The sequence below is a fragment of the Medicago truncatula genome, chromosome 3, assembly GCF_003473485.1.
Source record: "Medicago truncatula cultivar Jemalong A17 chromosome 3, MtrunA17r5.0-ANR, whole genome shotgun sequence".
Taxonomy (NCBI): domain Eukaryota; kingdom Viridiplantae; phylum Streptophyta; class Magnoliopsida; order Fabales; family Fabaceae; genus Medicago; species Medicago truncatula.
In genome coordinates this window covers 12,496,713-12,509,381 of record NC_053044.1, presented here as the reverse complement: position 1 = coordinate 12,509,381, position 12,669 = coordinate 12,496,713, and the positions used below count along the sequence as shown (strand labels likewise).

Here is a 12,669-nt window from a genome sequence, read left to right as displayed (position 1 = left end):
CATAACTAGACTCTTGACCTGTGCTTTTTTCATAATATGTTCTCTTATAAGAATTTAAAAATGTAAACATACAATAATTAGGTAATTAAGTTTGGTCAAATCACTTTTAATTGGTGGGAAAACGGGATGCTACAATGTTGACTGATGAACAAAGATGTGTGCATGACAAGTTCATGGAGTCCTTGGTTCTGTCGACGGTGTTTCTTTTTCTTATATGGTTACGGTGGTACTGGAAAAACATTTATATGGAAAACATTGTCGGCTATTGTTAGCTCGAAGGGGTTAATTGTATTGAATGCTGCATCCAGCAGTATAGTGACTCTTCTATTACCAGGTGAAAGAACCGTGCACTCGACACTGATAGTCCCTATTGAGATTAATGAGGCATCATCGCTTACGATAGAAAAGGATAGTCCTAGGGCAGACCTGGTGCGTGCTGCAAAGTTGATAATTTGGGATAAGGCTCCGATGATACACCAATGGTGTTTTGAGACAGTTGACCGATCAATGCGTCATATCATGTCCAAGAATGATCCCCTAAACGAGTTTAGACCTTTCGATGGAATGACAGTAGTTTTAGCTGGTGATTTCAGGCAGATATTGCCTGTTGTCCAAAAAGGAACGAGGCACGATATTGTTGATGCCTCAATCAATTCATCACAGATATGGGCTTATTGTAATGTGTAGAGGCTTACTGTTAATATGAGATTGAGTGCATCTTCGGTACCTGTAGAGCAGGAATAAATTGCTAATTTTGGCAAGTATATACTCTCAATTGGAGACGGCAACGACGCATCAGGTGAGAATGGTGAAATGAAGGTAGAAATTCTAGAAGATTTGGTCATATCAGACACAACAAATCCGTTGATGTCACTTATAGACTTTGTGTATCCCGATTTGAATGATAACCTTGGTGACCCGCTATTTTTCCAAGAAAGGGGAATACTCGCACCAACACTTCATTCAGTTGAGCATTTTAACGAATATATGATGTCACTGAGTCCAGGTGAAGAGAAAGAGTATTTAAGCTCTGGTTCTGCTTGTCGATCAGGTGAAAATTTTGGTGTCCAAAGCGAGTGGTTCACAACGGAATTTCTTAGTGGTATTAAGAGCTCTGGAATTCCAAATCACCGGTTGAAACTAAGGGTGGGATGTCTAGTATGCTCATGAGAAACATCGATCAGGCCAATGGATTGTGTAATGGTATGAGGCTGACAGTCACACATCTAGGGAAGAGAACGATAGCTGCTATCGTAATTACAGGAAAAAGGGCAGGTACCAGGGTATTCATTCCTAGGATGAATCTTATTCCGAGTGATCCAGGACTACCCTTCAAATCCAGGCGCAGGAAATTTCCATTGACGCTTTGTTTTGCAATGACAATAAATAAAAGTCAGGGTCAATCTTTATCTCGACTGGGAGTTTATCTTCCTAAGCCCGTGTTCATGCATGGACAACTCTATGTCGCTGTCTCTCAAGTTACTTCTAGAAAAGGTTTGAAGCTGCTCATCTTGGATGAAGATAATAATGTTTGCAACGAGACCACAAATATTGTGTATCGTGAAGTATTTCAAAAAATATGATCATTGGTTATGTTTTAGAATTGTTGTTGCTATAATTTAGAAAACTAAAGTTGCGTATTGTTTGGAAGTCGTTTTTTGTTTAATTTCTTTGTAAGGCGTATTGGTCATTACATGACATGCAATTTCTATATAAGCAGATCCTCCTCCCATTGAAAAAATATAAAATAAAGTCAAACTATTTTCAAATAAGCAACAAGTTGTCTTCAAAAACTATTATGGAGAGCTTACGAAAATAGGATGAAAATAATTTATGAACTTGTTTTCAACTTCTCTATTTGACTAGCATGCGATTTTTTTCTTAGTTGGATCAAATTATGCATTATTTAGACTTAAATAATATCTAAAAAATCGGTATTCGGGATAGGTTTTCCGGTATGAAAACCAGAAACTATATAATTACATGTTATATTAAAGGTATTAGAATGTCAACTACTAGTCCAATCAGTGTACCAGAATCAACAATAAGGTATGTCTCAATGTCTCTTTTTTTTTCAAAGACAAAAAACGCAATAAAAGAATAAAGGGAAAAGTACAATATTGAAGGGACTAAGCCAATACCCAATTAAACAGTAAAGACCAAAAATAAAGCATTGCCACTTCCTAAGTAGCCTAAAACCACTTCTAAGGAGGAATGAGAAGAGCTACCCAAAAGTTAAAAAGAAAAAGACACCATGCTACTAAGGATAGTAATATGTTACATTAAAACACAGACCCAAAAAAGCAAAGAAGCATAGAACATGGAATAAAACTAAAGCCTAAACCAAGGCATATCATGATTTATAAGCTTTAGATAATCCACTATTAGCATGGGTTTAAATGCACTCATTTTTTATCCTCTAGGACTCTGCAATCTATTTTTCTTCTGCTGTCTATTTGAAACATATGGAGTAAATGACTTATCGTCCTTATTCCTTACCACCATTGTGACAATTCTAATATTGCATATCTATAAGATCCTGATCATCCGATGAAATCTCACCCCAGTGTGTTTTTAAGATTTCTACACTTCTTAAAGTAGCATCACTAATGGGAGCAATGTTGGAGTCTTTTGAAGCAGTTAACAACTTCTCATAATTTTTTACCATAGGACGATCGGTTAGAAATATTAGTTATTAAGGAAAATCATATTGCACTCATTGTTTTGTAGCCTCATTCATTTTGACTTCGGTAGGGAAGGTATGCGAGCTGGTGATGACGATTGGCTTGGGAATTGGCAATTGTACATGTGTAATATTAAAAGTGACAGTTCCAAGGGTTTGTATTATTGATCTAGATTCTTCGAACGATGGTGAAGGACCTGTACTGTTAAAAGTGTTCCTTTTGGAGACATAGGTCGTTGTTTGATTGAACTCCGTAGTCAATTCTTAGGTGCTATCTTATGCATTTCCTTGAAAACAGTACACATTGCCTTGAACTAATCCATTTTTGACCATGTTGTTGATGTTCAAATTCAGTTTATGTTGGTTTCTAGTTGGTCGAAAGAAATTAGGATAAAGAAAATTCAGAATTATGATTTGAACTTAAGACTGATGTTTTTGTGAAGTTTGCATATGAGGAAGGACTTTGAGTAGTTGCTATGGTCACCTTTATGAAATAGGCATCTCAAAGCAGGTAATTCAAGTTGCATGAATGAATTCGATTTCGATTTGATTTTGTACTTTGATTTCTTCAAGTCGGATATATGAATAAATGCAAACATTACATTGATAATGAGTACCAACGCTTATAAATGAATGGGAAAGTAAAATACCGGAATAACAGAAGCACAACAAAACTCAGAAAGCAATTTCAATGAACAAACTGAATCATTAACAAATAAAAAGACACCTATCAACCACATAAAGGAGGTCCAATCACAAACAAGAACAAAACGACCAACTGAATCACAAACTGAAAATGGGACGTACACGCTACAGAAAAAGCAAACAGAAACTCAATTGTGAACGTTCAACATATGTTAATAACAACATTGTCAACTTCAATAGCAGATTGTTCAGATTCTTTACACCTACGCTACAATGTGCAGCGCCGCTATCTAACAACACTTTGTACTAAATAATGTATTGCCAAATAATAGTAATTTGTTCAAATATTTCTATGCTACAGCGGTATAGCTTCGTTACATCCACAATTTGACAACACTGGTTCACACTGGATCACAATTTTTCAGGTATGTTAGGCACTAATAAGATACACTGAAACTTTCTGGCCTACTCAGATCAATTTCCGAGATCTAACAGTTCCACAAATATACATTAAGACAAAAAGATAATACATTAATGCTATTAGTTGTCGTATCTGTTATAATCTAATTTTAAAATAATAATTCATCATCAAGGGGAAAATTGACTAGTATTAAAATTGAATAAACTCAAAACACCTACATCTAGTATTAAATAACATATTCGATATAGTTCATAATGCATTGTTCAAGCAATTATCATACATTATAATATCAAAACTGTAACCCCAAACTTAGAAAATCAATCCAAGGTAGCTACTAACAAAAAAGTTAAAATAAACCATTCATTAAAAATGATCCGTGAAGATACTATTAATCAAAAATAAACATAAAACAAATAGCATTAATTAATAGAAGTTAACCAGTTCGTTGCAGCTGAATAACGTTAAGAACAAGGTGATATCAAACTCTCAACGTAGACTACTGAATCCCTCCAATGATCAATGTTTTGAAGCTCAGGCATGTTATAAGTACCAATTTTGGAATCATAGACAACCAGATTAGTGTGCGTCGAATGATCATGAAAATACATTAGCACTTGGTCATCTTCCGTAATATATAAAGGCGTGCAATAGGGACGGTTTCCCCGATATACCATGTAAGGAACATGATACAATTTGGTCCATGGCTGGTTATTTCCACATTCATTCATAATCCAAACATCCACAAACATATTAGTATATGCAAATATGGACAAGCAATCCTTCAACACCCCCAAAGTCCAACAATTTGTCTCAACATTAGGGTGCGAAAGCTTTTGATACGATTCCTTTTCAAAATCAAGAGAAATAACAATACTGCTCCTAGAATCTTTTGCCAACCAATTAATGGTACCACTTGCAAATACCCCCGGATTATCGATGCAGCTGGAGTTTGGCAAGTCCCCGATCCTCTTCCAAGAATCGGTGCCCAAAGTATAAACATGAACTTGATTAGTGTTGTCGTCCTTAAAGAATGAAACAACAACAATCTTATAAGTTTGAGAGAAACGATCATATCCAATGCTATATAAGGAACAAGGATTTTGTCTTCCTCTTCCTGAATGTTTCAAAGGAGGAAACATATTGAATTTTCTAATGGAAGGGTTCCACAAAAGTAATCGATTATTAAGGGTGAAACAAATGACTCCATCGCAAGAGCAAACATTCAAAATAGGATATAATTCATTGTACAAGGCATGAGGGAAACTGAGTTGGGTCGTCGTGACTCTGCCGCTAGAGGTTGACAATGCTGCCCTGAAAAGAGAGGAGATTTGGAAATTCCAGGGAAATAGATTTCGTGAGTTGTATGTGAAATCAGTTTAAAGGATGATATGGTGGCGGTCTATGGAAGCCTTTGACATGTGAACATGTGAAGGTGCTTCTTGGCGAATTTGGGATCAGAGATCAATGATTTCCAGGATTTGCATACGCATCGGAATTGCAAGAGTGATTTCACAGGAAGCCTACAAAGAATCTCTGGCACCAAATCAAAGGGAAGCGACGGCAAGGATGTTAGGGTTACATTGTTGGTAATCATTTGGCGTTGCTTAATCATGGCAGCTCGAGCAGCAAGTAGAAATCTCTTTCGTTAGCAACGAAGTGGAAAACTAATTGGTTTCGATGGATTGAAGGTAGAAGCAAAGGGAGTGGGTGTTGAGGGTTTGGGTTGGGACAAAGGTTTTGTTTTTGTAGGAAGAAAGAAAGAGAGTAGAATGGTGATTATTATTAAATAAAAATATTAATCTAATTTTTAGGTTTTTTTTTTTTTTTTTCCTTCAAAAAGAAAAGGTTGTTTTTTTTGTTTTAAAAAAAAAATACTCAGAATCCACCTTTTTTATTAGGGAAAAACCCACTTTGGGCCCGTTTGTTTTAGTTTAAAAAAAAATAGATTTTTTTTTGTATTTCTAAAAATAAATTTTTTAGAAATTTTCTCAAAAATAGTAGAAGTTATTTCAAACTTATTTTTTTTATTTTTTATTTTTTGGTAGATAGACGAAATGGCAAAGCCATTATAAACTCACACACACAAGTGGAGGTACCGGGGTTCGAACCCCGGTCATGGCATCCGGCCTAACAATTTCGGCATTTTGCCAGTTGAGCTAGGACTTCTGGATAACATAAGTTAAAATGAGATTTTTCATAGTAAAAATCTCATATTTTTTTAAAGTGACATTTTTTAAAAATGCTATTTATTAAAAAAATTGTAGCAAAAAAAAAAAAATAACACTATGAAAATCTATTTTAAAAAAACCTCCCTTGAGCTCACCCTAAAACAGGCAGGGTGCCTGCTCTAATGCCAATTGAAATTCTGATACACTTGTTTTAATATGGTATGTATAATGTGTTTTAACGTATGCAATGTTTCAACATCACGCGATAAACATAAGTCAAAACAAGAAAATAAACAACAAGAAAGTAAAGAACAAAATGAGTTTGTTGACCCAGTTCGGTCACAAAACACCTACTCTGGGGGCTACCAAGTCAAGAAGGAAATCCACTGGTGTAGTCCTTATTCTATAGTTCTCAGCAAACTCCTCATTTACACTAAAGACCTAGTACCTATCCGTATAGACTTTGTAACACCCTATTTTATTATTTGAATATTTTATTGGATTTGGAGTCTATTTTTATGACTTATGTGATTTATATGATTATTGTGATGTGTTGTTGATTTATTAAGTGGCTTATTTTATTATTTAATAGAATATGATTTGAAAATAAAGTAAGATTAAGTTGTGGGGCTGTTTTAGAAATTAGATGAGTGATATTTTTTTATGTTATATATTGATATTTATTAGTAAAATATATATGTTATTTGTTGTAGAAATATATGTTATTTGTTGTGGATATATATTTTATTTGTTGAAGAAATATATTTTATTTGTTGTATAAATATATTTGTTATTCGTTATAGAAATATTTTATATTATATTATATATATATATATATATATATATATAAGAATATAATATTGAGACTGGGAGGATGTAACACCCTGTTTTCCAAACATAAAAAAATTTCACATATAAATCAGAGTTTTTCAACATGAACGGAATGTCACACTTCTTTTCATAAAATCATAAACGGAATAAATAATTATTTATCTTTCAAAATTCAACAACATATTATTTAATACTTCGCAGCGGAAATTTAGTCAACATTTAAACAACTTGGGCACAAGGGCCTTAACATAAAATCTCATAAATTCTTTCCAACAACATGTTCATGAAAATTCATAAAATAAATATGTAAGGAACAGAAAAGCAATAACAAAGTTCTCATCCCGTACGTATCAGAGCACCTAAGACACACGAGAGAGATCCCTCACACGATCGCAACTAATCTTGGTTACCTGCAACTTACCCACGAATACAGGCAACATTTCCAAGCAGAAGGGGTGAGATTTCACAAACAATAATATTAAGCATTTAATTCATCGAATGCATTTAACAACTTAAACTTCATCAATTAGTAATAATAATTCTTCATATAATACTTCTTTAACAACTCCTAAACAACATCATGAACAATATCATAAACAACATAACTCATGGATGACAATTCTTCAACAACTTCAACTATTCGACGACGACAACGTCAACCTGACAATACAACTACGTAAGAGTACACCACCTCTTATAATACGACTACTTAAGAGTACACCACCTCTTATAAAACAACAGCGCAAGAGTACACCACCTCTCACTATTCAACAACATAAGAGTAAACCACCTCTAATAAAACAACAACGTAAGAGTACACCACCTCCTATAAAACAACAACGCAAGAGTACACCACCTCTCACTATACAACAACATAAGAGTACACCACCTCTTATAAAACAACAACGTAAGAATACACCATCTCTTACAAAACACCTGAACATAAATAGTCACCAACAACAGCTTCAACTACGACTTCAACAACAACACGGACGATGATGACAAAGACAACGACAACAACCACTGTGCATAAATAATTATGACTTACTGCACAACTTGGTCAACTTAATGATATTACTAATCAACAACAGCAGAGACAGCAACATAAACAACTTGCAACATAGCAATATTAATAATAACAACTTGAATGATATAAACAACGATATTTTCTATATCATACATTTTCCTCATAATATAAATATCTTAAACTAACCAACAATCATTAATCATTTGATTCAGGCTCTCTGTAAGTCTATAACTTATTAACAACTTCCATTCCTATCCCAAGATCAACTCACAACATGGGTTAAATACTCTTAAACACCTTAATTGAACTCATAGTACTTCTAGTTTTGAGCCTTGGAATTATCGCATAAGTTTTTGGATTAACTTAGAAATGATTATGCTGAATTTTCATAAGATTTCACTAAGACCTACTTGGAGTATTCTCATCATATCTCAAAAACTAAAAATTATTTTCAAGTTAAACCAAAGCCATTGGAAAGCTAACAAAATTCTCTAAAACTTTCATGTTTACTTCGAAAGCAAATTCAAAAGATAAAAGGGTGAAAATTGCGAATATTTTCCAAATTTGACTGACAGAAAATCGGGGGCCGATTTTCGTCGAACCAAAACTAAAAAATCAGCTCAGAAATCGGTGGCCGATTTTGACAACTCTGGGGCCGATTTTAAGCTTCATAGCAGTTCAAAAATCAGTTTAACAATGCGTTTTTCACTTAAGAATCACTCTTAAATCACTAGACGCGAACACAAGACTCCCAAATTTGATAGGAAACATCACCTATTGTTATTCTACAACCTGAACATCAATTCTTATGTTAATTCATTGGATTACCTACTCTTTAACGATCAATTTGAAATTCAAAACCCTAACTTCTTTTCAAAACTCTAACTTCATTAACATCTTAATTTCAACAATCAATTCTATAAATTAACCCTAATTTCTATAACATCAAAATTAACAAAACATCAACATGTTAAACTCCTTTTTAAATATCATACAAACTATTACAACTTCTAAACCTAATTCTGAAATTTACAACCTACAACCATGTTAAATTCAATTTCAGAATCATAGGCTTAAGAAGATTGAATGCTAGTCCCACCCTTACCTTAGTTAATCGATTGGGGAGCCTCCTCTCTTGGTTCTTCTCTCCTTTTGTTCTCCTTTTTTCCAAAACTTGTTGTACATAAAAACTATTCTGACCTATTTTCTCCTATTTATTTCCTCAACCCTCTTTATCTTATTTCAACTTATTCCACTAAACTCTCTAAATTCTCAAAACAACCCCTCATCTCAATCTTTATTTTATTTTCAAATCTTATTCTATTAAATAATAAAATAAGGCCACTTAATAAAATAACACACACCACATAATCATTAATTCACATAAATCATATAAATATAATCTAAACTCAACAAAATACTCAAATAATCAAAGAGGGTGTTACAACTCTACCCCCTTTAAACGAATTTCGTCCTCGAAATTCAAAACACAAAAGAAAATGAATTCAGTTATTGCTTAAATACCTTAAACTATATAACAAAATGGAAACTTTAACAATACACAAAAATCACATTAAAGTTAGTCAGCTAAACATGATCACATAACAAAACATAACCATAAATCAGAAGAACACAACGACAATATTCAACCGTCACACGACTCAAACGACTCAACTACTTGGCCGAACGGACCAACTTGCTCTGATACCAATTGTAACACCCTCTTTTCCAAACATAAAAAAATTTCACATATAAATCAGAGTTTTTCAACATAAACGAAATGTCACACTTCTTTTCATAAAATCATAAACGGAATAAATAATTATTTACCCTTCAAAATTCAACAACATATTATTTAATACTTCGCAGCGGAAATTTAGTTAACATTTAAACAACTTGGGCACAAGGGCCTTAACATAAAATCTCATAAATTCTTTCCAGCAACATGTTTATGAAAATTCATAAAATAAATACGTAAGAAACAGAAAAGCAATAACAAAGTTCACATCCCGTTACGTATCAGGGTACCTAAGATACACGAGAGAGATCCCTCACACGACCGCAACTAATCTTGGTTACCTGCAAGTTACCCAAGAATACAAGCAACATTTCCAAGCAGAAGGGGTGAGATTTCACAAACAATAATATTAAGCATTTAATTCATCGAATGCATTTAACAGCTTAAACTTCATCAATTAGTAATAATATTTCTTCATATAATACTTCTTTAACAACTCCTAAACAACATCATGAACAATATCATAAACAACATAACTCATGGATGACAACTCATCAACAACTTAACAACTCATGGATGAAAATTCATCAACAACTTCAACGATTCGACGACGACAACGTCAATCTGACAACACAACTACGTATGAGTACACCACCTCTTATAATACGACTACGTATGAGTACACCACCTCTTATAAAACAACAGCGCAAGAGTACACCATCTCTCACTATACAACAACATAAGAGTACACCACCTCTTATAAAACAACAATGTAAGAGTACACCACCTCTTACAAAACACCTGAACATAAACAGTCACCAACAACAGCTTCAACTACGACTTCAACAACAACACGGACGATGATGACAAAGACAACGACAACAACCACTGTGCATAAATAATTATGACTTACTCCACAACTTGGTCAACTTAATGATATTACTAATCAACAACAGCAGAGACAACAACATAAGCAACTTGCAACATAGCAATATTAATAATAACAATTTGAATGATATAAACAACGATATTTTCTATATCATACATTTTCCTCATAATATAAATATCTTAAACAAACCAACATAGCAGTTCAAAAATCAGTGGTTCAAAAATCAAGGGTTCAAACCTTGTAGTTGTTGTTAGTTTTGATGTTATAGGAATTAGGTTTATAATTCTGGAATAGGGTTTAACATGGTTGTTGTTGTTGTTGATAATTTTGATGTTATAGAAGTTTGGTTTGAATTGCAATTTGATTATTGAGAGATTATAATTTGAGAGAAATAACCTAGGGTAAAGTGAACCAAAGAATTGAACGGTGAAAAGAGTGGTTAATTAGGTAGGTTAGTGATGGATTAACGTTCTAATGATAGGGTAATCATATGGTGATGATTATGGACGATTTTGGAGAGTTTAGGGTCAAGAAACAGAGCCAAGGAGGCTCCCATGGTAGAAAATCGCAGAAAAATCTGTGATTTCAGCATGTATGATGATGTCGAAATCATGAGGCGATCCCAGTGATCGTGAGGCAATTTGGACAGAAAATCTGTAATTTCAATATGTTTGATGCATACCCTGTTTCATGTTCTTGCGTCTTTTTCACACGTTTCTGTTTTGAATTGGCCTTTGGTGTAAACACGAAAGTCTTAGATAATTATGTTAGCTTTCTATTGACTTTCGTTTGACTTGAAATTGATTTTTGGTTTTTGAGATATAATGAAAATACTCCAAGGAGGTCTTAGTGAAATCTTATGAAAATTCAGCATAACCGTTTCTAAGTTAATCCAAAACTTATGGAATAATTTCAAACCTCAAAACTAGAAGTACTAGGAGTTTGATTAAGGGGGTTTAAGAGTATTTAACCTATGTTGTGATGGATCTAATTGGTTTGACGTGAATATCTTTGTTGGCGAATTTGAAATACATATATTATATGAATGTTGTTGTTGAATAATTTGAGGTACATATATTATGTGAATATCGTATGATATAGAAATAATGTTGTTATACCATCCAAGTGGTTATTAGCAGTCATTTTGTATGTGTCTGAAAACAATATAATCCCGCATTGAGCTATTAGTATCACATACATGGCACAAGTATAGTTTTTCCTAAATTGCGGTAGCACAAGACTATAACCATATTGTGATTTGGTCGAAGTGCTCAACTATGTTTTTGCCTAAATTGTCTGGTAGCACGTTTTAATTCTGTCAAACTCACCACAAATCCAAACATACTTTTGCCTTTTAGTTTAATATGCCCTGTTGCTTTATTAACAACTTAAATATGCATTTCTAAACCAGTGTGAAGTGAATACTAGCTCAAGTTTTGTATCATTTATGAACTGAACTTATAATCCTAGATCAGTTTTGTTGGTGTTTTTTGTCCAACCTTGCGTGGCTTCTGAATTTGTTTGGCTATTGAATTTCCAGAAAGCCATGTTCATAGTATAAGATGAAGGAGATTATTGGAAGTGGAATATTAGTAGCCAATGGAGAAGATGAGGCCTCAAAGGATGGCGGTGCCAACCGTTCAGCAAATAAAACCGGAATTTGCATGTACCAGGTATTGTCTTTTTTAAAAAAAGAAAACAGAATTCGAATTATTGTATCTATCGGGCTAGCATAGTTTTGCAATGGAATTATGCTAACTTGTATTTTTTTTTTTTTTGTTCTTGAAGATTGAAGCAAACTATTGCGGGCATCAGTCATATCTCCTTTGGCGAGGAGGAGAGTGTTTCACCCAAAAAGCCTGCTTCATTGCATAATAGTCTATAGATGCTAAATTTTAGTCATGGCTATTTTCCTGCATAATTTTGCAGGTTCGTCTTTAAGGGGGATAATTTTAGTAGCTATGTTTGGATGTTTTTTACTATGGTATATTTATGAATCTGTTGTACTATTTATGATTAGCTATTGTATTTTTATTTTGGAGTTTTGATGCATTTCACGCTGTTCTGTTTCAGCTGCAGGTCTCTTTGAGTTTTTTGGATGTTGGCTGCCTTTGATGTTGTTGGCTGCTCTGAGTTTTTTTGAGTTGAATTAACATATGTTTGATTTGTTTTTGTAGTTTAACTATGTAATTTATCTATTGTTTTGATTGTTACTATTGAAAGAATTATATGAATGGAATTTAGATATTTTTAGTTATATATATTTC

General features: G+C 33.5%; 1 protein-coding gene across 1 annotated transcript; it reads right to left on the bottom strand.

The window, feature by feature from the left end:
• Positions 1-4,210: 4,210 nt before the first annotated feature.
• LOC11406261 (F-box protein CPR1) lies at positions 4,211-4,888 on the bottom strand. Its single transcript, XM_024778727.1, has one exon. It carries the CDS (start codon positions 4,886-4,888, stop codon positions 4,211-4,213), a length of 678 nt encoding a protein of 225 aa, XP_024634495.1.
• Positions 4,889-12,669: the final 7,781 nt, after the last annotated feature.